Consider the following 22,871-nt stretch of genomic DNA (forward strand, 5'->3'; position numbering starts at 1 on the left):
GGATCGTTGTGTCTGATTATCGAGGTGCTCATGGTTGAAGGAGGGGCCCTGATGCCCTAAGAGAGGTTCTGGCACGGGAGGGCCTTCATGCTGCTGGAGGTTAGGAATCAGGGCTAGATCTTGGGAAATTCACCCCTTAGGGTGGTATCTAGAACCTAGGAGGAGAACAGAGGGGTATTTTGCTTTGTCTCCGGCATGTCGTTTTTGAGTTCCTGCTGTGTGCCAGGCTCTATGCTAAGCAGTTTGCATGCTGTGTCCTGTTGCTTCAGGCAGGGAACAGGGTAACTGAGGAGCATTTAAAGAGGGGACCATTTACAGAGGTGTGGGTATCATCAAAAGAGTCCGCGGGGGCTGGCCAAGCACGTGGGGTCCATCCCAAAGGCACAGGGGGAGGGCAGGGTGTTGCCTGATGCCATTGAGGGTTAAAACATGAACAGGGGTCTCCGACAGGAGCTGGGACCAAACTATAGCCCAGCAAGAAGGCAGCAGGAAGAGAAATACCCCCTCACCTTGATCTCTGCAGTTTCTTGTTGGGGCCTCCCATGACCAAATTCAGCCAGAAGTGGAGAGCAGGGAAGTCTGGGGGTGCAGCCTGCAGAGGTCAGCCTCCCAGGGCACAGAAAGGATCTGGGGAGCAAGTGGAGAACAGCCAGCCCGCATCCACGTTATTTCGGAAGAACGTTTTACAGCTGGGCAAGTCGAGGCCCGGAGGCACAGGGAGATGGAGTAATTTGCTCGGGGGCCATGCTGGGAAGCCCTGTCCCAGGAGGCTTCCCTAGGACGAGGACAGGGGAAAGCTCAGCGCCCTGTGGGCTAATCTTGGGAATAATCGTGAGCTCTGCCGGTCAGAGAGTGGAGGGCCTTTTGAGATCCCCCTGCCTCCCCTGCACCAGGCTACAGGCACAGAGCAGAGGGCCAGAGAATGAAAGGTCATTGCTCAGGGTCACCCCTGGAAGCAGCAGCAGCAGCACACTCAGAACTGGACTCAGGTCTCCCAGATCCCAGGCCTGCGAAACCTCTCCCTGCTGGCTGCCAGGGGCCATGCCAACCAGGACTTCCTTCCTCCTGCAGGGCTTGGCAGGAGGGCTGTTGCAGCTGGACACAAGGGTGGACTTGTTCCGCGGGATGGGGTTCCCCTCGGCCTGGCTGTTGGAGGCCAGGACCCTTGGGGGATGCCCAGAGCGGCTGCTCGCTTGTTTCCATGGCTCTGTTTGCGTGAGCCCCGAGCCCAGGCCTCGTCCACCTCCCCCAGACAGGCTTGCGGCCCCCGCTCCCCTCCCCCTCAGCTCTGGGCCCTCTCAGAGGCCCTGTTGTTTGCAGCGTGGAGTGGAAAAATCCCACCCCGGCCTCGTGAATCATCCCAGAGTCACCCGCTCAGGCTTCAGGCCCTGGAAAGAAATGGCAGCATTTTTCCACTGCATGGAGGAGAAGAGGCAGGGTCTCGATCAGGCGAGAGGGGCAGGGGGCGCCTGGGCTCCCTGAGTGTGCGAGTGTCAGACTTGGGGCTGCAGCCGGGCAGCTGGGCAGCCCCACCGTTGGTGGTGGTGGAGGAGGGACCTTGGGCCGCAGCTGGGGGACTGGGCCACCGTGGCAAGGAGTCAGGCTGTGAAGTGACATCACCAGGCCAGGCCATGGGTCCTGACTGGCACTGAGAGTCTGCTGTGCAGATGTCCAGGATGAAGTCAGACTCCAGGCTGGATGCCCCTGTTTCTGGGGCAGGAGATGTGCCAAGAGGGTGTGGCTAGACCGATGCAGCGGCGGCCCTCCCGGTGGGCATGAGGGAGCGACACCCCACAGAGCCGTGGCCTTCTTCTCTGGGTGATGGGTGCGACCTCACCTTTCCCCTCCCGCCGAATAACCTAGAAGAGGAAATCGGTACCACCCAGAAGTTCAGGAAATGCCAGTGTGGGGGAGGTTCTGGGATGTTCTAGGATGTTCCCTGATGCCTGTACAAGGAAGGGGACTGGCCCGAGGTTGCACACCTAGTCACAACATACCTGGCTGAGATGGGGTGTGTGTGGAAGCTGCCTGGCATAGGAGAACAAGGCAAATGATCCTGGGTTGAACCCAGGCCCTGCCTGTTAGCTGTGTGGCCTTGAGCCACACAGTTTGCCTCTCTGAGCCTCTCTGTGATTTCTCTGTAAAAAGAGGGCTGGCTCATGATAACGAAACCCAAGGTAATGCTTGGCCTTAGCCCCCTGCCTTTCCCTTTAATTCTGGGTCACCTGGAAGAACGGGGCCAAGGATGGCCTTCGAGGAAAGAAAATCTTTTTGCTCTCCCCCCACACAGATGCCGAGGAAGGTGGCTTGAAATTGTAAGTTGGGGAGGCTCCAGCGGCTTGCTTAACAGAAACAGCACTGACTTTCTGGGCCGTAACTTTGCGGCGGGCCCCAGGCTTAGCACTTCTTATAGATTATCTGTCAGCTAGGTGCTTGCTGTCACAGCCGCAGTTCGCAGTTAAGGATCGAAGCCTTCGAGACTGGAGGGAGCTTACTTGAAGCCACACAGCTAGGAAGTAGGGGTGCCCAGTGTGGACCCAGGCCCCTGGCTTAGACCACCGTCCTCCTGCCTTCCAGCCCTGGATCTCAAACCTGCAGAAGTAGATACAAGACTAGAAACTGTCCGCCCAGCCCCTGGGCACTGGCTGGAAGGAGCCCCACTGGCTGCTGCCAATTGGGCCAGAGGTACCTGGAGGCTCAGAGGTGGCCAGGACTTGCTTGAGGTCACACGGCAGCCTCCCTCCCTCCCCCCCCAGGGTTCTCTCCAGGGACCCTGGGGCCTTGGGACCCCTATCTGCCTGTCTGGATCTCTCTCTTCTGATTTTCTATTCACGGACCAATAAGCACGTGGTGTTCACAGGCCAGAACTATGAACCAAGGCTGCCCAGTGTGAGATCTGGATTAATTACCAGCCAAATCGTACTGGGTTTTCAACACCGATTTTAACTCTGGGCAGGAAACCTGGAATCGCCTTGATGGTTATTTGAAACAAATGAATTCCCCAGGCCTCACACATCCTCGAAAGCTTGGCTTCCTTTGAGGGCTCTGTGTTCAGTTCTTTACATCAGGCCCTTGGTTGACCCTCATTTACTCCTCCGGAGGGGATAGGACAGTAACTATGGGAAAGGGGAGCCGTGGAGACTCGGACTGAAGGCCTCGTGCCATGTCTCCAGCTGTTAAGTGGCAAGATGAGGATTTGAACAGAGGTCAGCCTGTGGTTTAGTAAGTCTGCCTGGTTGCCTCGAAGGGAAGAGAGGTGAGGCCAGGTAGGTGCTCCCTGAATGCCACGCTGCAGGGTTGGGCCCTTCTTATGTGGGCAATGGGGAGCCATTGAATGTTGTTGAGCAGGGGGAATGCCTTGGGAAGGTGAACCAGGCTGTGTGCAGGAAGACTGGAGAGGGGAGAGCGTGGAGGCGGGGAGACAAGTGAGGGGACTGTCACAGGTCTGGTCTCAGGGAATGGTGCTGAAGGCTGGACCCAGCTGTGACCACTGCAATAGATAGGATATTTGAGTGACAATGGTGTACCAGGCAGGGTGTTAAATGTTTACCCTCTTTCATTTCGTCCTCCTGATAATCCTATGAGGAGGCTATTATTGCCCCATTTCATAGGCCCAGACAGGTTAAGGACCTCGGCCAAATCCAGCTAGTAGGTGGCAGCACTGGGACTTGAACCCAGGCCTGTGTGATGCAAAGCCTTTCCCTTAACATCCTTGGTGCTGCGCTGCTTCTCCGTAGTACAGATGATGCTCGGTGTGACCTTGGACAAGTCCCTTCTCTTCTCAGACTCTGCAGAGAACTTGGCTGAACTCTGAGGTCTCTTGATGCTTTATTTGATCAGATATTTGGCTGAGCCTTGGGACGAGAGATGACTCATAGCCCATTAGTTCCTTTGAGGAGACCGGGCTTCTAAGCAGATGATTCCACAAATATAATTTGGTGGCCTTTAAAGCAGAGTTTGGAAAAGGGGGATTTGGCCAAACTTGGGGAAGGGATCGGGAGAGGCTTCCTGGAGGAGGAGACACCTTACGTTATCTGAGTAATAAAAGATGAGTGCTGTAAAGACCAAGAAGTAGCAAAGGCCTGAAAGCCCCAAAGAGCCTGAGTTCCTCAGGGGGAACTCCCCCTCTTCTCAGCCGTGGGGGTTTCAGACCCAGAACTCTGGATAGGTTTGTCGAATGACTGCTTGAATCCATTCTCTCCTGCCACTTGGCACTGATGCTGTCTTCTTGCTTTTTACTTAGGGTCCCCCTGGGCTTCCTGGGCTGCCTGGACCCCCTGGTGCACGAGGTCCCCGGGTAAGTGATCACACGCTGTCCTTTGGAGTTCTGGTGGGCTCTTTGCCCTTTGTCCCACTGCCCTTGAAGTCCCAGCTTTACTGTGTGTCCTTGTGCTGCCTGGCACACATTTACTGCTTTGTCCATTGGCGTGGACATCGGGCCCTTAGGAGGAACCGTGTGGCCAGATGTGGCATGGGACAGCGAGGCCCTCTTGCCAGGTCTCAGCTGTCCATTGTGGATAGCCTGGAATGAAGAAGGGGTTTCTGCAGACCACAAGCCCTCAGCTGATGGGCTTTGGTATTTGTCCAGGAAAAAAGCTGGACTTGGGGGAGCGTGACCCTTGCATCCATCTTCCACCTCTGCAGGGCCCACCTGGGGTAGGGACGCTGACCTTGGCAACCGGACAGGCCATGCCAGGGAAGGGGTGAGCTCCCCATGCTGAGAGGTTCAACCAGGGGCTGCAGGACAGCTTGGCAGGGCTGCAGCGACTGACAGGAGCCAGCCTGAATCTCAGAGTCAAAAACAGCTCCTATGTGTTATGCCTGGCACATCACTTAATGCTGCCTTATTTGATCCCCTGTCCTTCCAGGACCTGTATGGGCCAGTCTGATCACTCTCATTTTAGGATGAGAGGAGTTCCCATTGTGGTTCAGCGGTAACAAACCTGACTAGCATCCAGGAGGATGTGGGTTCGATCCCTGGCTTCGCTCAGTGGGTTAAGGATCCGGTGTCGCCATGAGCCGTGGTGTAAGTTGCAGACACAGCTTGGATCCTGCGTTGCTGTGGCTGTGGTGTACACCGGCAGCTGCAGCTCCGATTAGACCCCTAGCCTGGGAACTTCCGTGTGCTGTGGGTGCGGCCCTAAAAAGCAAAAACAAATAATCGTTTTAGGGATGAGGAAACCAAACAGCGAGGCAATGGAAGAGCCAGGACTGGAACCCAGGCTCTTTACCACATGATACTGGGACTCTTGGGGGTCCTTTTGGAGAGAAATCTGTCCTTTCCCCAAGAGGGCTTAGACCCACGGCGCCTGGCATCTGTGCCCAGGCTGAATCAGCCTTTCCCACGCCGGGTGCCTGGCGAGGCCCTGGCAGAGATAGCTGCCTGGGGCATATTTTTAGCTCTGAGCCCAGCGGATGGTTCTGGTTATGCAATTACTTGAGCCCTAGTTCCCTCCAGACCTGGCCCTGTGCTCCCTGGGCCCAGGGCTCTGGAATCTGCTGTCTGAAGTGGCATTTCCTCCTGGCTTTGGAGTCTCCGTGGAGCACTTGCCCAGAGCTGGGGACCACAGAGGTGTCATGGACCCTGCTGGCCAAGGGACCTTGTAGCCTGGGATCAGGACAAGGCCCTTGGGCCTAGCATTCCAGGCCCGTGCCGCCAAACTTCTCCCAAGCCCTCAACCTCTGCCCCTTGGCTTGGGCAGTCCTCGTGACCCGGCATGTCCTCCTTTGCAAACTCCTCCTCCATCCATGGCTCAGATCAAATGCCACCTCCTTTTCTGATGGTCACCTCCCTCTTGGAGCTCCTGCAGCAATTAACTGCCCCCCGAATCGTGTCGATCCCTTTGTAAAAGCTCACATTGACCGCTGAACTCTGTCATGTGAGTGGCATAAGCCTGATCTCCTCCTGTCCTCCCAGCCTTCCTGATAAGTGGGTTCCAGTATTATCCCCATTTTGCAGGTAAAGAAACTGAGGTTCGGTTACTCTGGATAAGGTCAAACATACAGTAAATGCTGGCACTAGGATTGAACCTGGGCTGTCTGGCTCCAGAGCCCATTCGTGATCTTTTTTTTTCTCTTTATTTCCCCCCTTTTCGAGGAGGGATGGGGGCATGGGTTGCACCTGCAGCATATGGAGGTGCCCAGGCCAGGGGTCGAAATGGAGCTGCAGCTGCCGGCCACAGCCACAGCCACCGCCACAGCCACAGCAACGCAGGATCTGAGCCACATCTGCAACCTACACAGCAGCTCACAGCAATGCTGGATCCTTAACCCACTGAGTGGGGCCAGGGATTGAACCGGCATCCTCGTGGATACTAGTCGGGTTCTTAACCCACTGGGCCACGACGGGAACTCCTAGCCCATCCATGATCTTAAACTACCTATTGTGCTCATTTTTCCATCTACTCAACTGAGCTCCTCTGGGCCAGAGACAGGCCCTGTTGACTCTTCCTTTCACACGATGCTTAGCAGAGCACCCCATGTGCAGGTGCTGGGCAAAGGTTTCTGATGGGTTCTAGCCTGGGAGTCAGAACCTTTCTATCCAGGAGCAGTGCGACCCTAGGCTGGTCCCTTCCCTAGCCTGGGCCTCAGTTTCTGCATCTATAAAACATGGGATCATGGTAAGGCATTTCCATCCAAGGTTCCTCCCAGCTCTGAAATTCCACAAGTGAGGGAATGACTCTCCTGACATCCTTCTCAGGCTGTCTATGTGCACACACCTCCCCCCGACCCTGAGCCACCCCTCACCCAGTTTTTAGACTAGAAATTCCATAGATCATAAAATTCCAAAAATAATAGACTGCTAGGACTAAACCATCCCCGCTCCTCTGTACAGATGGTGGCGCTGGGGCTTTCGGAGGGGCAGGGCCTTACCTGAGGTCACCCAGAGCTCTGTCACCTGGCCCTGTCCCCCTCCACTCACTCCCCTGGCCTGTGAGGGGTGCTGGGGAATCCCTAGGCCCTCCCCCTCCCAGCCTTCTGGGCTGCAGCCTTTGTAGCATCGCTCTGCTTGGCTCTTAGTCAACTATGTGCTTCGTTTCTCTGCAAGGCAGTGGCTGGAGAGGGGTGGGGAGGTGGGGGTGGGAAAGCAGGAAGACCCCACCTTCACAAGCTGCAGATGGGGCCGCCGGGGGCTCTATCCCCAGTCTTGGAGGCACAACTGGGGAGAGGTGGCCACCCTTGACGTCACTCGGCACAGCCTGGGTCTGGGGTATTAGATGTGACACTTCCCTTCTCCAACGCCCCTGTTCAGCCTTCCCGATTCAGCCTGAGCACTGAGGTTACACCCCAGGAGCCCAGGCTGGGGTGCAGCTCTGAGGTCTCCCCGATTCCTTAGAGACCCTGAGTCCCAGTCATTCATGGCACTGATGGGGAGACTGAGGCTGGAGGGAGAGAGGGCTCAGAACGGGGACCAGGTGACACCTATGTGCCAGGACACACTGGGCAGGAGCTGAGGGTTGATTATTTTGCAAGTCACCCCCTGACACGTTTTATCAGCTCCCCAGGCCCAACGAGCTTCTGAACGCTGTTCCCTCCTGACACGTTTGGAGAAGGGGAGGGTCCCCGTCTAGGCATCGAGGAAGAGGGAGGTGTCTCGGGCGGAATGTGACAGGCTGCAGCTGGGAGCTTGGCCTCCAAGAGGGAGGAAGGAAGCAAATTTATATACAGCCAGATCGGATGAGTCAAGAGGAGCCAGGGACAAGGACAGTGTGTCTAGAGGCTGCTGTGATAGGGGCCACCCGTCCAGGTGCCTGTCCCCACCCCCGATGCATGAGATTATTCCTATTGGACAAAGATCCTCAGAAAGCACTCGACTCTCAGGACTCTGTTTATGTTACTGGGCTGCAAGACTCCAGCCTAGGATCCTTGTGAAGAACGTGGACAGAAGGCCCCAGCTGTTGTCAGGAAGATTTGAATATGGCCTGGGAAAATCCAGTGCTGCAAATAAGCCTTGGACTTGAAGCCAGCAAACTGGATCCTGGCCCTTGCTTGGCCACTGTTCTGCTGTGTGACCTTGGCCAAGACTCATTGACTCTCTGGGTTTAGTCTTCCCAGCTGCTTCATGGTCCCTGGGGATGCTGTAAGCTCAGAGCATGTAGGAATCTAAGAGAGAGAGCTCTGAGGACGTGTCATGGCCACCGGAGGGATGCGCCTGTGTTCAGAGGAAGCCCTTGACCAAACTTGCTGCCCCAGACGCTCCTACAAAGCCTAGTTGTAAGGGTGCCGAGGTTGCCTTGAGCAGGAGGAGTCCCAGAAGTTTCCCTGGAGAAGGTGGCATTAAAGCCACACCTTGAAGGAGGGGTTGGGTTTCAGCTGGAGGAGTGGTTGGGAACGGCATGCCAGATGATGGAACAGCATGGCAAAGGAGATGTGGGGAGGAAGTACCAGGCGAGCTGCCAGGAAGCAACTAGCTGTGTGTTCTGAGCCTGAGGAAGCACATGTGGGCGGGGCCGATGGGGCCAAGTGGAGAGAGGGTGGAAAGGTGGTCAAATTCCAGGGGTAAGGGCCTGTGCTCCGAAGCCAGATGGCTGAGGTTGAGAGCTAGCTTTGCCCCTTAGCAGCTTGGTGACCTGAGAAAGTTATAAACCTCTCTGAACCACAGCTTCCACATCTTCAAAATGGGCATCATGGGAGTTCCCGTTGTGGTGCAGTTGTTCACGAACCCGACTAGGAACCATGAGGTTGCGGGTTCGATCCCTGGCCTCACTCAGTGGACTAAGGATCCGGCGTTGCCTTGAGCTGTGGTGTAGGTCGCAGACACAGCTGGGATCTGGCGTTGTTGTAGCTGTGGTGTAGGCTGGCAGCTGTAGCTCCGATTAGACCCATATCCTGGGCACCTCCATATGCTGCGGGTGCACCCCTAGAAAAGACAAAAAAACAAAAAACAAAAATGGGCATCATGGTAGCACCTATCTTGTGGGTTAATAGGATGAAATGGGATAATGCACGAAAAGTGTTTAGCACAGGGCCAGGTGTCCGAGGAGCCTCTCTGCAAGCGGGCTGCATGCCCAGACGGCTGAGCCTCTGCTAGTGGAGAAGTCCCAGCGGGCGGGCCGGCAGGCGGAAGTGCCAGGCCCTGCTCTAGGACCCCTATTGTCCTCTCATCTCTCTTTTTTTTCTTTCAGGGTCCTCCTGGGCCTTATGGAAATCCAGGCCTCCCTGGCCCTCCTGGAGCCAAAGTGAGTATTTGCTGTGGGGACTGGAGGTAGAGCCATGGAGTGGATGTGGGGCTTAGGGCTACAGTGGGGGAGCTTCGTTTCCTAGAGGGCCTCAGGGTGGCTGTGGCAGCCCCAGAGCCAGGCCACAAGTACTTCCTGAGCATTTCCCAGGTGCCAGGCCCCGTCCTGGGTTAGAGACACCGCGAGGAAGGAGGTGTTGAGCTTCCGGTGGGGAGGGATGGGGCGGTAGAGGGGGAAGCAGGGCCACCGGCACCTAGGGCCCTCAAAGGGAGTGGGAAGAAAGGTCATTTGCTACTAAGCAGGGAGGGCCTCGAATGTACATGTTACTGGATCATAAGACACACCCTGGGGAGACAGGTCAGGTTTTGAGCTGGGGAGGGAGGTGGAAAGATCGTGATTGCGAAGGATCCCTGGATGCCGTGTGGGAGATGGGCTGGGGCTGGGGGCCTGAGCAGAGGCAGGGAGTCCTGGGGTGACACAGCGTAGGGGTGTGGGAGGAGGGGCAGTTGGCGCCTTGGTGATGTGGGGTGAGGTGGCGAGGACTCAGGGATGGGTGGAAGGAGAGAGACCGTGAGGCCCCGGGGTTAGCCTTGGTGACCAAAGCAAGGAACCCAGAAGGAGGGCTAAGATGATGCTGGAGTTCCCGCTGTGGCTCAGTGGTTCACAACCCAACTAGTATCCATGAGGATGCGGGTTCAGTCCCTGGCCTTGCTCAGTGGGTTAAGGATCTGTCATTGTCATGAGCTGTGGGGCAGGTCGCAGACAAAGTTGGGGTTCAACCCTTAGCCTGGGAACTTCCATACGCCGCCATTGCATTTGGGAACCGGTAGCCCAGCCAGGTAGAGATGACGCGCGGACAGACCTTCTGAAGCTCAGGAGGGCCCTGAGCTGGAGATAGGCCAGCACAGAGATGCCACCTTTGGACTTGAGGTGAGATCAGAAACCCGAGTGGCAAGTGCTCTGATGCGTGTGGGGGACTCCAGCCCTGGGGACCTCGGTGTGTTCCTGCAGTGCCGGGAGGATGGAGTTGTCCAGGGCGGCGCGTGGAGGGAGAAGCACAGGAAGAGTACCGGGCCGGCAGTATTGAGGCTGTGGAGAGAGGTCTGGAGTGATGGCTGGAGAAATACAAGGAGGGAGAAGACGCAAGGCCAGGGAAGCAGGAGCACAGCAACTGTGCGGAAAGAGTGGGAGGCAGGCCAGGAAGGGCAGAGGGGCCGCCTGCCCGGCAGCTGGGGGGCAGCCAGGCGAAGGGTGCCCTGGCTTTGGTTGGCCGGGGCTCAAGGTCCTTCTTTGCTGACCCAGTGGCTTGAGGAAAGTTGTTAACTGACTGGCCCCAGCTCGTGCAACGATTGATGGCTGAGCAGCCTCCGAAGGCCAGTCCCGGACTCCTGGAGCAGAGCTCCTCTGCCCACCAGTTTGTCTGGAAGTTGGGACAGGTGTCCACAGGTAGCCCCGGAGGCATGACATGATGGTGACAGAGGGTCAGTGCAGAGCCCTTGCGCAGAGCTGTGGGAGCACTCGCCTCAGCCCCGTCGCTGTGTGACTTCGGCCTGGGCTGGGCTGGGGTCCGTCCTTGCAAGGCCAGCATAGAGGTCTCAGGTGCTTAGTCCTGTGGCTTCCTGGAGGTGCTCTGGGTTTTAACAAGACAAACACCGACGTTACCAGTCAGCACCGTGTATTGGATCTTGACCGTGTGCTGGGCACCCTGCATGCACTTCAGGTAACCTGTCTCGTTTGATCCGCACCAGAACCTAATGAGGTGCTGGGGAGACGGCACCCATTTCCAGATCGGGAAACTGAGGCTCAGGCACATTAAGAGACTGTCTGGGAAATGGGAGTGGGACCTGCCCCCTTGGGTCAGGCAGAGCGAGGGGAGCCTCTTGGGAGATTTCTGCTTTGCAGCGACCTCAGGTCTCCCAGGCCATAGGGTAGGTGTATCAGATGCTGAGGACTAGCAGCTGTTTTGATTGCTGGGTTTGCTCAGAAGCACACCTTTCTTGGCTTTCCCTGGGACTGTCTGGTCCTTCCTGCTCCCTCCTATTCCCAGACTTGATCCCCTGCTTCTGTGACAGCGGATCCTGCATCAGCTTCTCCCTGGTCCATGCTTGCCCCACCCTCAGGGCCTCGCCCAGGTCTGGCCTGCAGCCCGCTCCCAGCCTGCCAGCAGATGTGCAGAGGCAGGAGGCGGACCCGCCAGCTACTTTCCCCTTCATTTCAAGGAGCAGCTCTGGGTCTGGTGAGGAGGCTTAGACCTAGCAGGTGAGTCCTCCTGTGGCCACATGGAGCTGGGGCCTGAGGACTCAGGGCCTCATGGGCAGGCTTCCAGCTTGCTTCTGTGTAAACACATAAGAGGATGGAAGGGTTCCAGAAAATACAGAGGAATGGGAGTCATCTTCTCCCATTCGAGCTTGCATAAAATGCCAAGGGGGAAAGCCCTGCCCTTCACCTTGACACTTGGCAGGTGAGCAGAGGTGGATCCAGGACAGGTCCGTTGGACTCTGAGCTTTGGCTCTGGGCTGCCCTGGATCTGTGGCTTGGCCAGGACGGGGTTAAAGAGAGGCTCTTCCTGGATGAAATTCCTGACTTAGCTGAGATGGGAAGAGAATGCTATGGCTCTGCAGGAATGGGTGTGATTCTGGAGAGAGGGTCCTTGCTGTTTGCCAGATCCTTTCTGAGTCTGGAAGGTAATGCTGGGGTTTGGGGATTGTGGGCTGACTTCCTCCAGGTGCTGCGCTGGCTCCTCCTTTTCTGCATGGTGGTGGCTTCTAGAGATACCTCTGGGGCCGCTCATCCATTCATCTTGCCTCAATCAACAAACATTTATTGAGCACCTACTATGTTGATGGAGAAATTAGCCTAATAGGCAGGGCCTGCAGTGGAGGCAGGGAGCCCGCCCTCCATTTGAATGGGTTGCTTTGGGGTCATTCCTGCCCTGTTTTTATTGAGCCCTTGCGAGCTTATGGCCCTGTGGGTTAAAGATCCCCCTGCCAGACTAAGGATGTGAGAGACTGTTGGAATGAGGAATCAAGAAGGGGAGACAGGAGTTCCCGTTGTTTCTCAGCAGTAATGAACCCAACTAGGATCCATGAGGACAGCTAGAATCCATGAGGGTTCGATCCCTGGCCTTGCTCAGTGCGTTAAGGATCTGGTGTTGCCGTGAACTGTGGTATAGGTTGCAGACGCAGCTCAGATCCTGAGTTGCTGTGGCTCTGGAGTAGGCCAGAAGCTGTAACTATGATTCGACCCCTAGCCTGGGAACCTCCATATGCCATGGGTGCGGCCCTAAAAAGCCAACAAAATAAAAAATGAAAAAAAAAAAAATAGAAGGGGAGACAGGAGTTCCCATTGTGGCTCAGCAGCAATGAACCCAACTAGTAGCCATGAGGATGCAGGTTCGATCCCTGGCCTAGCTCAGTGGGTTAAGGGTCCAGCGTTGCCATGAGCTGGGGTGTAGGTCTCAGATACGGCTCAGATCTGGCGTTGCTGTGGCTGTGGCGTAGGCCAGGAGCTGTAGCTCCGATTAGACCCCTAACCTTGGAGCTTCCATATGCTGAGGATGTGGCCCTAAAAAGACAAAAGAAGGGGCGGGAGAGACAGGCAAGTGTGAGGAGCTTCATCCCTCTTGAGATCACAGAGGAGCAGAGACCCAAAGAGTCAGTAACTTCCTGGGATCTCTTGAAGCAACTAGCAGTGGCGGGGCTCTATGTCAGGTCCTGGGGTTTGCCAGCCTGAAGACACTTGTCAGGGCTGCACAGCTGGCACAGGCCAGAGCCAGGCTTCAGTCCCTCCTGCCTCCTCCAGAGCCCCAGGCTTTCCCCTTATACCAGGTACCCATACACCCCAGGTGGAAATCCATCAAGAAGAGGGTTTGTCGGCTCCTGCAGGGAGTCAATATCAAGAACTTGGAGAATGAAGCAGAGTGACAGAACCCTGGGTGGGTGGCATTAGCTGACCTTGGAGGCCCAGGGTTGAGTCACGTGTCGAGCTGACCCTTCATTGCTGTAGGAAAGCACAGTAGTTAAGAGCAGACACTGGAGCTGGAGGGTCAAAGATCACGTCCCAGCTCCGTCACCTCCTAGTTCAGTGACAGTGAGCAAATTCTTTGAACTTTCTGTGCCTCAGTTTCCTCATCTGAAAAACGGGGTACTAAGAGTAGCTGCCCCCTCGGGTTGTCACGAGGTAGAACTGAGTTACTTAGAGCAGCGCTGGCTACAGTGGGGCTTGAATGGGTATGATCCCCGCCCTTGTGGGAGCAAGCTGATCACACCATGAGAGGGGCTCCACGTGAGAGGTGCTGGGTGCTAGGAGACCCCACAGAATGTTGATTGATCTGGTGTGGGGGGGTGAGGCCTGCCTCCCTGGAGGATGGGAAGGTCGAATCGAGGTCTGAAGTGCAGCAGGTGAGGGGCCCAAGGGGTAGGAGGAGGCTGGGGAGGGCAGCAGGCCTGGCGGGTGTGCTGGGACTTTTGGACTTCCTCCAGAGAGCAGCCCGAAGGCATGAGCAGGTGTTTAGCAGATGTGACACAATCAGATGAGGTTTTCAAAGGCCATGCAGACAGCTCGAGAAGCTTGGTTGGGGGCCAGCAGGGTGAGGGGTGGCCAGCGGGGAGGCCTGGAGCTGCTTTGAGGGGGATGCTGATGCTGGGCCAGGTGAAGTCTGATGGGACGCAGGGCCCAGGTGGACTGAGATGCTCTGGGCCCAGAGGCCGGCGGCCCTGGCTGCACTCGCGCTAGGCGGGCAATGAGGCACCTGGCCCCACTCTTTCTGGCAGCTGGCCACCCCTTCCCTCCTCCGGCCTCCTCAGTTTGCAGGGAATTACCCAGGATTACTGTGGGCCCTCTGGTGCCCAGGGAGGATGGGTGGGCAAAAGGGGCCATGTTCAGTGACCCAAGTGACTGCTGGCAGAGCTGGTAGGCACTGAGATGGAGCCCTTACAGGGTTCTCTGGCCCCAGCCTACCTTTTCCCTTCCTCTGATGGCTGAGGCGGGATGTACTCATGAAGGAAAATGTGGAAAAGTCTAGAAAGTACAAAGAAGAAAGCAGGCCTCTTGCAGTGGCCTTGCCCGGTGGAAGGCACTGATTGTGTTGTTTTTTCTTTTTAAATTTTTTATTATAGTTGATTTACAATGTTCTGTCAATTTCTGCTGGACAGCAAAGTGACCCAGTCATACACATATAGACATACATTTTTTTTTTCTCACATATTCCTCCATCATGTTCCATCCCAAGTCACTAGATATGGTTCCCTGTGCTCTATGGCAGGATCTCATTGCTCATCCACTCCAAACGCAATAGTTTTCATCTACTAACCCCAGACTCCCAGTCCATCCCACTCCCTCCCCCTCCCCCTCCCCCTTGGCAACCACAAGTCTGTTCATTATTGTTTTCAATTCGCTTCAGTGTGCGTTGCATTGACCATCTATGAGGAGAATGTTTTTCTTACATCTATTTTCTGTTTGCATTTCACCATTTATGAATTTGTTTATTTCGGGGGTTGGGATGTTATCTTTTTTGTTCTTGATCTGTAAAAATCCTGTGTATTTATTTATTAAGGCTTATTAAGGCTTCATCTACCTTACAAATATTTTCAAGTTTATTGTTTGCCTATTAAGAGTATCACGATGATTTTCACAAATGGGAGTGTTACCTTTTTTTTTTTTTTGGACTAACAATAATAGCTAACATTTATTCAGAATTTACAATATATCACATAGTTTGGAGAGGGCTGTGCTATATGTAAAATGTATGGCTCTTTAAAAAAAATTTTAATTAAAGTGTAGTTGATTTATAATGTTCTGTCAATTATTGCTGTACAACAAAGTGACGCAGTAATACATATATTTACATGCCTTTTCTCATATTATTTTCCATCATGTTCTATCACAAGTGATTGGTTATAGTTCCCTGTGCTATACAGCAAGATCAGGTTCTTTATTATTTATTTATTTATTTTTCTAGAGCTGCTCCTGCGGCATATGGAGGGTCCCAGGCTAGGGGTCTAATTGGAGCTACAGCTGCCGACCTACACCAGAGCCACAGCAACGTGGGACCCGAGCCGCATCTGCAACCTACACCACAGCTCACGGCAACGCCAGATCCTTAACCCACTGAGCAAGGCTAGGGATCGAATCCGCAACCTCTTGGTTCCTAGTCGGATTCGTTAACCACTGAGCCACGATGGGAACTCCAGGTTCTTTATTTTTATATTTAGACATTTCTTTCTCATACTAAGACCTGATAGGTATTCACTTATATTCCTCGTCATTTCATAATATCATTTGTACTCTTAAAAATTTAAACCATCTGACATAACTCTTCATGGGAGTGACTATAGGATATAAATTTATTTTTCCCCCATAGTTGACCATTTATTAAAGAACTTTTCCTCTACTGACTATTGTATGATAGACTGGGGTCTATTTCAGGACATTCAAATGTATTTCATTACTCTGTTTGTATATTCTTATGCTAGTAAAATACTATTTTATGACATTTATTATCTTTATTCTGTGTGTCTCCTTCCTCCACTTTAAAACAATAATTCTGGCTATTTAATCTGTCAGATGAACTTTATACCCATCTTAATAATTTCCTTAAAAAATATCCTCTTGAGGTTTTTCTTGAAATTGTATTGTTTTTATTAATTTGTGAAGAATTATCATCTTTATAAAAATGTTAACTTTTCCTATCTAAAATTATGACATGACATGCCTCCCCATTTGGTTGAGTTTTTTAAATGTTTCATAATAAACTTCTATAGTTTTTGGGGGGGGCATAAACCCTGTACATTTCTTACTAAGTTTGTCTTTAGAAGTTGTATATTTTTGTTGCTGTTGTGAATGGAATATTTTTCCCATTATATTTTCTAGCTGGCGCTCAGCTATTGAGAAGAACTATTGACTTTGTATATTTGTTCTTTTTGTGTTTATTTTATAACCATGCCCTTTACTGAATTGTTTTATTAGTTCTAACAGTATTTTAGTTAGTTCTCTTGGATTTTCCAGACAGGCACTCATATTGTCTGCGAAAAAGGACATATTTTTGTCTCTTTTTCCCCAAAGGTTAGTAGTCTTATTTGTTTTTCCTGCCTTATTGCCTTGGCCAGAACTTCTAAACACATGAAATAGTAGTAGTGATGGTGAGAGGCTTATTGAGTCTTCAAAGGACCTTCCAGGGTTGGGGCCAGATCTGACCCAATCCCAGCCCTGGAGTTGTCTCTTGAGGCTCCATTCATTCATTTTCTCACTTGAGAAATATTTTTATGATGCTTCCTCTGGGCCAGGCCCTGTGAGAAGTGCTCAGGATCTTGTGTCTTGCAAGAGCTGATCTGCATGGGGACTTTCTGGCCTAGAATTTTCTGGTCCTTTGTGATTTGTTCCTTCTTCGTCTCAGGGCCTCTCGAGGCCTCATTCACCTAAAGCCTTCTATTCTCTCCATCTCCCAACCCCACCAGCAGGAGAGGAGCTCCTAGTTTTCATTCCTGCTGTATTTGTAGCGTTTATGGTTTAGGATCTACCTTCCCAAGCATCTTCCACAAGCCTCTGTTAACTAGTCCAGGCAGAGGCTACTGTCCCCTACACAGAGAGGGAAAGGTGCTTGTCCGAGGCCACACAGGCTCATTGGCTGGAGAACCCAGGTTCTCTTCTTCACCAGAGTGTAAACAATTCACTAGACCGTATTATTCCTTATATCCCTAAGTGAGGAATTTTCAGGAATCTGACTAGGAAGCCAGATAGTCTTCTCCATCCCAGAAATCACCCCCTCACCTGACCAAGGGTGTCTTGAGCATCCCTGGAGCCCAAACTTCATCAGGTCCCCTCTTTGTCCTCCTCCAGCCTTCGGTTGGCTGGTAACTTCCTTCCAGGATTTAACCCTCAGTCTGGATCGAGTTCTCCCCGACTTCCTCCTGTACTCCACTTATCCACAGATCATAGCTTTCCATCTGCAGTGTATTGAAAGATAAAGCTCTGAGGCTCTAGAAGCAGACTTCCGGAGTCTAGATCCCACTTACGAATTGTGTGACCTTGAGCAAATAACCAGCCCTCTCTGTGCCTTAGTGTCCTGGTCTGTGACGTGAGCAGAGTGGTTATTGCTGTCTCACAGATGTGTGTGTCAAGGGCTTAGAAGAACACTAAGTAAATGCCCGTGCTGATTCTCATTACCGGTCTCTGGTGTCTCCCTGAGAGGTCCCCGCAGGCAGGAGCTGTGTCTTGATCCCCACCATGGTGTGCCCTGTGTGCACTGGGAGACGTGGCTCGAGGTAGACATTTAATAACTACTCGTATGTGTTGATGCGGTTCTCGGGCAGGGATTATATCCCACGCCCTGTGCTGGCTGCTGAGCATGCAGAGGGAAGTCCATATTGACTAAAATGCCCCGGATACGGATTCAGGCAAAGGAGAAGGTCCAGCATCCCTTTGGGTCTCAGTTTCCCCTTTGGTAAAATGACAGAACAGCGTGGATGAAGGCCCATTCCTGAAAGCGTTTTATAAGCCCAGCTCCCCTATTGGCTGCGGACCGAGGTGGGCAAGGGCGGGGTAGGGAAAAGCTGCTGTCCTTTTTTGGCCATTGGAATCCTGGGTAGCCCTGGACCTGGCCTCGCACATGGACATAAAAGGCATTGGAGCCGGGCTTGGGAACAGCCGAGGGTGGGAGAGTGTCAGGGAAGGGCCGCCGCGGTCCGAGGTGGTAGATCCCAGAGGCGGGGCCTGCAGAAGTGACCAGGAGGGACCCAGGTGGACAGAGAGTTGGGGTCCTAGCAAGGAGGGGCTGGCCTGCAGCCGGGGGCAGCTGGAGGGTGTGTGGGAGAAGCATTCAGGCTCCCAGTCCATAAAGGGCTCTGCAGTCGAGACCGAGGACCCCGTCAGACCTAGTGAAACCTTGCCTCTTCCCTGCGCGCCACCCTAGGCTGTGACTCAGCCTCCCTGAACCCCGTCTTGGTCCTGCATTGCAGCACGTGGGTGTCAAAGGACTAGCGAGGTGCTGCATTGAGCGGGCCTGGCACAGTGTCGGACGCCAGAGAGGCGGGCAGTGAAAGCCACCCTCCCTCCTAAAGGCTGGGTCTGGTTTGGAGCGCAGTGATGGCTTGTGGGGAGTGACTGAGTCGGGATTGGGAAGGTCTGAGTCTCGAGGAAGAAAAGAACCAAGGGAACTAATTAAAGTTGCCCAACCACCCTTCCCACGCGTCCCATCCATTAGCTCGCTGGCTTCTTGCCAAGAAGCCTGGATGCCAGTGGGGGTGTGTGTGTGTGTGTGTGTGTGTGTTATCCTGTGCATATATGTGTGCCCACAGCTGTGTGCATGTGTGGGTGCTGTGCAGACTGCATTTTATTTTTTATTTTTTTCAAAAATTTCTGTTGAAGTCTTATTGATTTACAATGGTTTTTTTTTGTTTTTTGTGGGGTTTTTTTTGCCTTTTTTTTTTCCTAGGGCCGCACCTGTGGCATATGGAGATGCCCAGGCTAGGGGTCTAATCAGAGCAGCAGCCTCCAGCCTACACCACAGCCACAGCAACGTGAGTTCCGAGCCGTGTCTGCAACCTATACCACAGCTCACGGCAATGGCAGATCCTTAACCCACTGAGCGAGGCCAGGGATCGAACCCGCAACCTCATGGTTCCTAGTCAAATTCGTTAACCACTGAGCCACGATGGGAACTCCTAGTTTACAATGTTATGTTAGTTTCGGGTGTACAGCAAAATGATTCACTTATACATAAATATGTATATGTATAGCTTGTGTATAGGTACATATATATTCTTTTTCAGATTCTTTCCCTTAGAGTTTATTTGCAAGATCCTGAGTGTAGGTCCCTGTGCCGTATGCTAGGATCTTGGTTATCTATTTCATACACAGTAGTGTGTATATGTTAATTCCAATGTCCTAATTCATCCCCCTTCTCTTCCCCCTTTGGTTTTCTATGTCTGCGAGTCTATTTCTGTTTTTTAGATATGTTCGTTTATATCATTTTTTTAGATCCGACATGTAAGTGCTCTCATAGGAGTCTTGTCTCTGCCTGTCTGACTTATTTCACTTAGTATGATCATCTCCAGGTCCAGGTTTAACGGTGAGGGAACAGAACCTCAAAGTGAAGGCATTTGCCTGAGGTCTTACTGTGAGTCTTCGGCTTCCCTGCAGGACTTCTGACTCAGGACCCAGACTGGGGAGGGAGCTTGGGAGTGACAGTCAGGGACAGGGATCGGGGACACCTGGAAGGTGACCTCAGGCAGGGGCGAGGGGACTGACTTTCCCAAGGACTGTCTCCTGAGTAATTTAATCAGGTTGGGTCAGACCAGCCCACAGCCAGGAGCCGTCTTCCGAGGAAAGAGATGCAGCCAGTGGGCCCTTCCTGAGCACATGCTCTTAGGAGCCAGGATCCTTGTCATGGGGACACTCCTGTACGACAGGCACAAAGAATGCTTGTCTCTGATGGGTGACCCACCGCTTATCGTCTTCTCCCCACTTCACTGCCTGTTCTACGTTGCCGGGTCCTGGGACATCCCAGAACACAGAGCTGGCAGTCACAAATTCAGGGTCCTATTCTTAGCTCCGCCAGTGCCTCTACTTGGGGTCCTGCACAGTCCCTTTCTTTCATCCAGTCTCAGTTTTCCCAGATAATAACAGTTCCTTTGCCCACTTCCTCGGGCTATTCTGGGAACCTGGTCAGGTCAGGGATGTTGCACACTGTGAAGGGCTGTCCACAGATTAAGTGGCTGTCAGTGCACTGGCCCTAGGTAATTAGAGATGGCAAAGTGAGCATCAGGGGACAGGACAATCAGAAGAATTGGCGTTCCCGTCATGGCTCAGTGGTCACAAACCCGACGAGTATCCCTGAGGACGTGGGTTCGATCCCTGGCCTCCCTTAGTGGGTTAAGGATCTGGCATTGCCATGAACTGTAGTGTAGGTCACAGATGCAGCTCAGATCTGGTGTTGCTGGGGCTGTGGTGTAGGCCCCATAACTTGGGAGTTGACCCCTAGCCTGGGAACCTCCATATGCCGGTGGTGCAGCTCTAAAAAGACAAAAAAAAAAAAAAAGGGGGGGGGAGGAAAGAAAGAAAGAATCAAGCTTGCCTCTAGGGCATCTCCCAAAAGGTCCCTGAGAGCCCCAGGGGAGCACATCACAGGCCCGGTGGGCCCAGGGGTCTTCGGGTGGACTGGGGAGGATAACGCCAAGCAGAATCTCGAGAATGTTTATGGGTTCGGCTGCTAATGATTGCAGAGTGGTCTTCTGGTTGGGGGTGACTGCCTGAGCAGGGACCTAGCAGCAGAAACATGCAAGGCCTGGCTAAAGAGGGACTGTGGGCTGGGGGTGGGGCAGAGGGACCAGGTCTGTGGGTCAGGCTGGTGGAAGGAGAGCAAAGTCTGGACAGGATGGCTGGGACCACATGATGGGAGACTTGGGCCACTCAGGAAGGAGGTTGGGCTTTGTCAGCAGGCATGGTGCTGGGGAGCCATGGAAGGTGCTGGAGCAGGGGAGTCATGGGATTGGAGCAGAGCCTGTGGAGGAGTGTGAGCAGGGTGGGGGGATATCTGAGTGGGGGACAGGGGTGTGAGCAGAGCTGGCGGGGAGACATCCTCTTTAGATGACTCGGCGGCCAAAGCGGAATTGTTTTTGTTTCAGGGACAGAAAGGGGACCCGGGGCTCTCACCAGGAAAGGCCCACGATGGGGCAAAGGTAGGTTCCCAGGGACCCCAGCACTCAGGGAAGCGGGGGAGTGGACAGTAGGGGAACCGCTGGGTTCTGGGCAGGCCCTCCTGACAAAGGCCGCCACGGACCAAGGCAGGAGGACGTAGGAAGTAGAAAAGGGTGATCTGTTTGGCCTCGAAGCCCTTCAGCTCACCCTACACCAAAGCCGTTCTCTGCTGCTTTCTTCCAACGTGCAGCTGGTAACACGGACACGAGATGTTGCCTGTGGACGTACTCTGGGTGACAGACTTGTGTCCCCTTGCCTTATGCTCTGAGTGGTTTTCTATAGGGCCTGCTAGGGGACCCTCGGCATCCAGAAGCTTCCTGGGAGCATGTGCCCAGGAAGCTTCCAGCAGACATTCAAAGTCTCCCCTGAGATTGTTGATGTGACCAGGCAGGTCTGTGGATTTCCAGGATGTGGGCAGGGAGCGGGCTGGAGAGTCAGGGCTCCCTAACCCCGAAGGGCTAAGCCCAGGAGGTTCTCCCCTGGAAGAGAGAACACTTAGGCCAAAGGCTCTGAAGCATCCACCTTGTAGAGTAAGCAAGGCATCAGTTCAGGGGAACCCAGGACTCGGAGTAAGGTCGTCCAGTGTCCCAGACCTCCGTAACCTGGAAGAAATCCTCAAGTTGGTCTGGTTTCCTTCTGGACGCCACCCAAGAGCCCGCCCGACAGGCAGAGCCCGGCTTCCCAGCCCAGCCTCCTGTGCTTGGGTACTTAGAGGCGGCAGCTCCTGTTGACTTCCCCGAGACAGAGGGGGTTCATTCCCTTGCATTTATTTTTTATTTTTTGCTTTTTAGGGCCGCACCCGCGGCATATGGAGGTTCCCAGGCTAGGGGTCCAAGTGGAGCTGTAGCCGCCGGCCTATGCCACAGCCACGGCAACGCAGGATACCAGCCACGTCTGCGACCTACACCACAGCTCACGGCAACGCCGGGCCCTTAACCCACTGATCAAAGCCAGGGATCGAACCTGCATCCTCATGGATCCTAGTTGGGTTCATTAACCGCTGAGCCACAACAGGAACTCCATTCCTTCACATTTTCATGAGACGTTTTCTCACTCTGCAGACTTTTACTGTGTGTAAACATCCACATACATTCCAATCTGAGCCTCATCGGAAGCTTCTAAGCCGGGCAGATGGGCCATGTTTGCCGATGGGAAAACAGAGGCCCCAGGGGCGTGCGCCTGCTGGAGGCCATGCAGCCGGTCAGGTGCCGAGCGGGCTTTGTGCCAGGCCTGGTGACCACCAGAGGCCCGGCTTTTCTCTCGCTCCTGTGTTGTTTGCTCTGGGGTCTCATGGCAAAGGCAGAAATGCCCCCTACTGGGGGGCCACCATGCCCAGCAAGGGTGAGCAAGGGGCAGAGGGCAGGTGCCAGGAAGGCAGGGAGAGATTAGTCATTGGAAAGGGTTGCAGGTCCTCCGGGGCAGGGGTTTTCAAACATGATTTTGGCAGCAGAACGCATCCCCCAGACGGTCCAATATGGAAAACAGATCAAATGGAGCGGCGGGGTTCAGTGGGGGTGGGGCTGGTACCTGGCCCACTCAGCTGCTCTCACCCGGCTCAGAGACCTCGAGTCTCCCCTGAGAGGCCTCTGGGCCTCCGTGGATCCTGCTTGCTAACAACTGGCCATGGGAGGTCACACTTATTTGAACGCGTGTCTGCTCCCATTCCCCTACCTCACCTGCTTGTCTGTTTTTCAGGGCGACGTGGGCTTGCCTGGCCTCTTGGGGAATCCAGGACCTCTTGGACGAAAGGTACACTTTGGTGTTGATGCTTTGCCCTGGCCGGTGGCCTTCCAAGCAAGCGGGCTCTCGAGCGCAGTGTGCTGCTCACTTGCCCGCCTTCCTGTCCCCAGCCCCAGCCTCGGGCACCGGGGACATTGGCTGGAGGGGAGAGAGGTTTCTAAGGGTCTGTGCTTGCCTGAGGATGGGAAGCACCTTGGCTTGGAGGTGGTTCCCCCGACGATGGTTAATGAGATGTGACAAGAAGTGACCCTGGTTTGC

General features: G+C 53.9%; 1 protein-coding gene across 1 annotated transcript in view; it reads left to right on the forward strand.

The window, feature by feature from the left end:
- The window catches only part of COL27A1 (collagen type XXVII alpha 1 chain), a 154,770-nt gene that overhangs the window by 17,726 nt on the left and 114,173 nt on the right, over positions 1-22,871 (forward strand). The window contains 4 exon segments of the mRNA XM_047768236.1: positions 4,244-4,297; positions 9,126-9,179; positions 20,801-20,854; positions 22,569-22,622. Coding sequence (XP_047624192.1) covers positions 4,244-4,297; positions 9,126-9,179; positions 20,801-20,854; positions 22,569-22,622 — 216 coding nt within the window.

The sequence above is a fragment of the Phacochoerus africanus genome, chromosome 2 (genome assembly GCF_016906955.1).
Source record: "Phacochoerus africanus isolate WHEZ1 chromosome 2, ROS_Pafr_v1, whole genome shotgun sequence".
Lineage (NCBI taxonomy): Eukaryota > Metazoa > Chordata > Mammalia > Artiodactyla > Suidae > Phacochoerus > Phacochoerus africanus.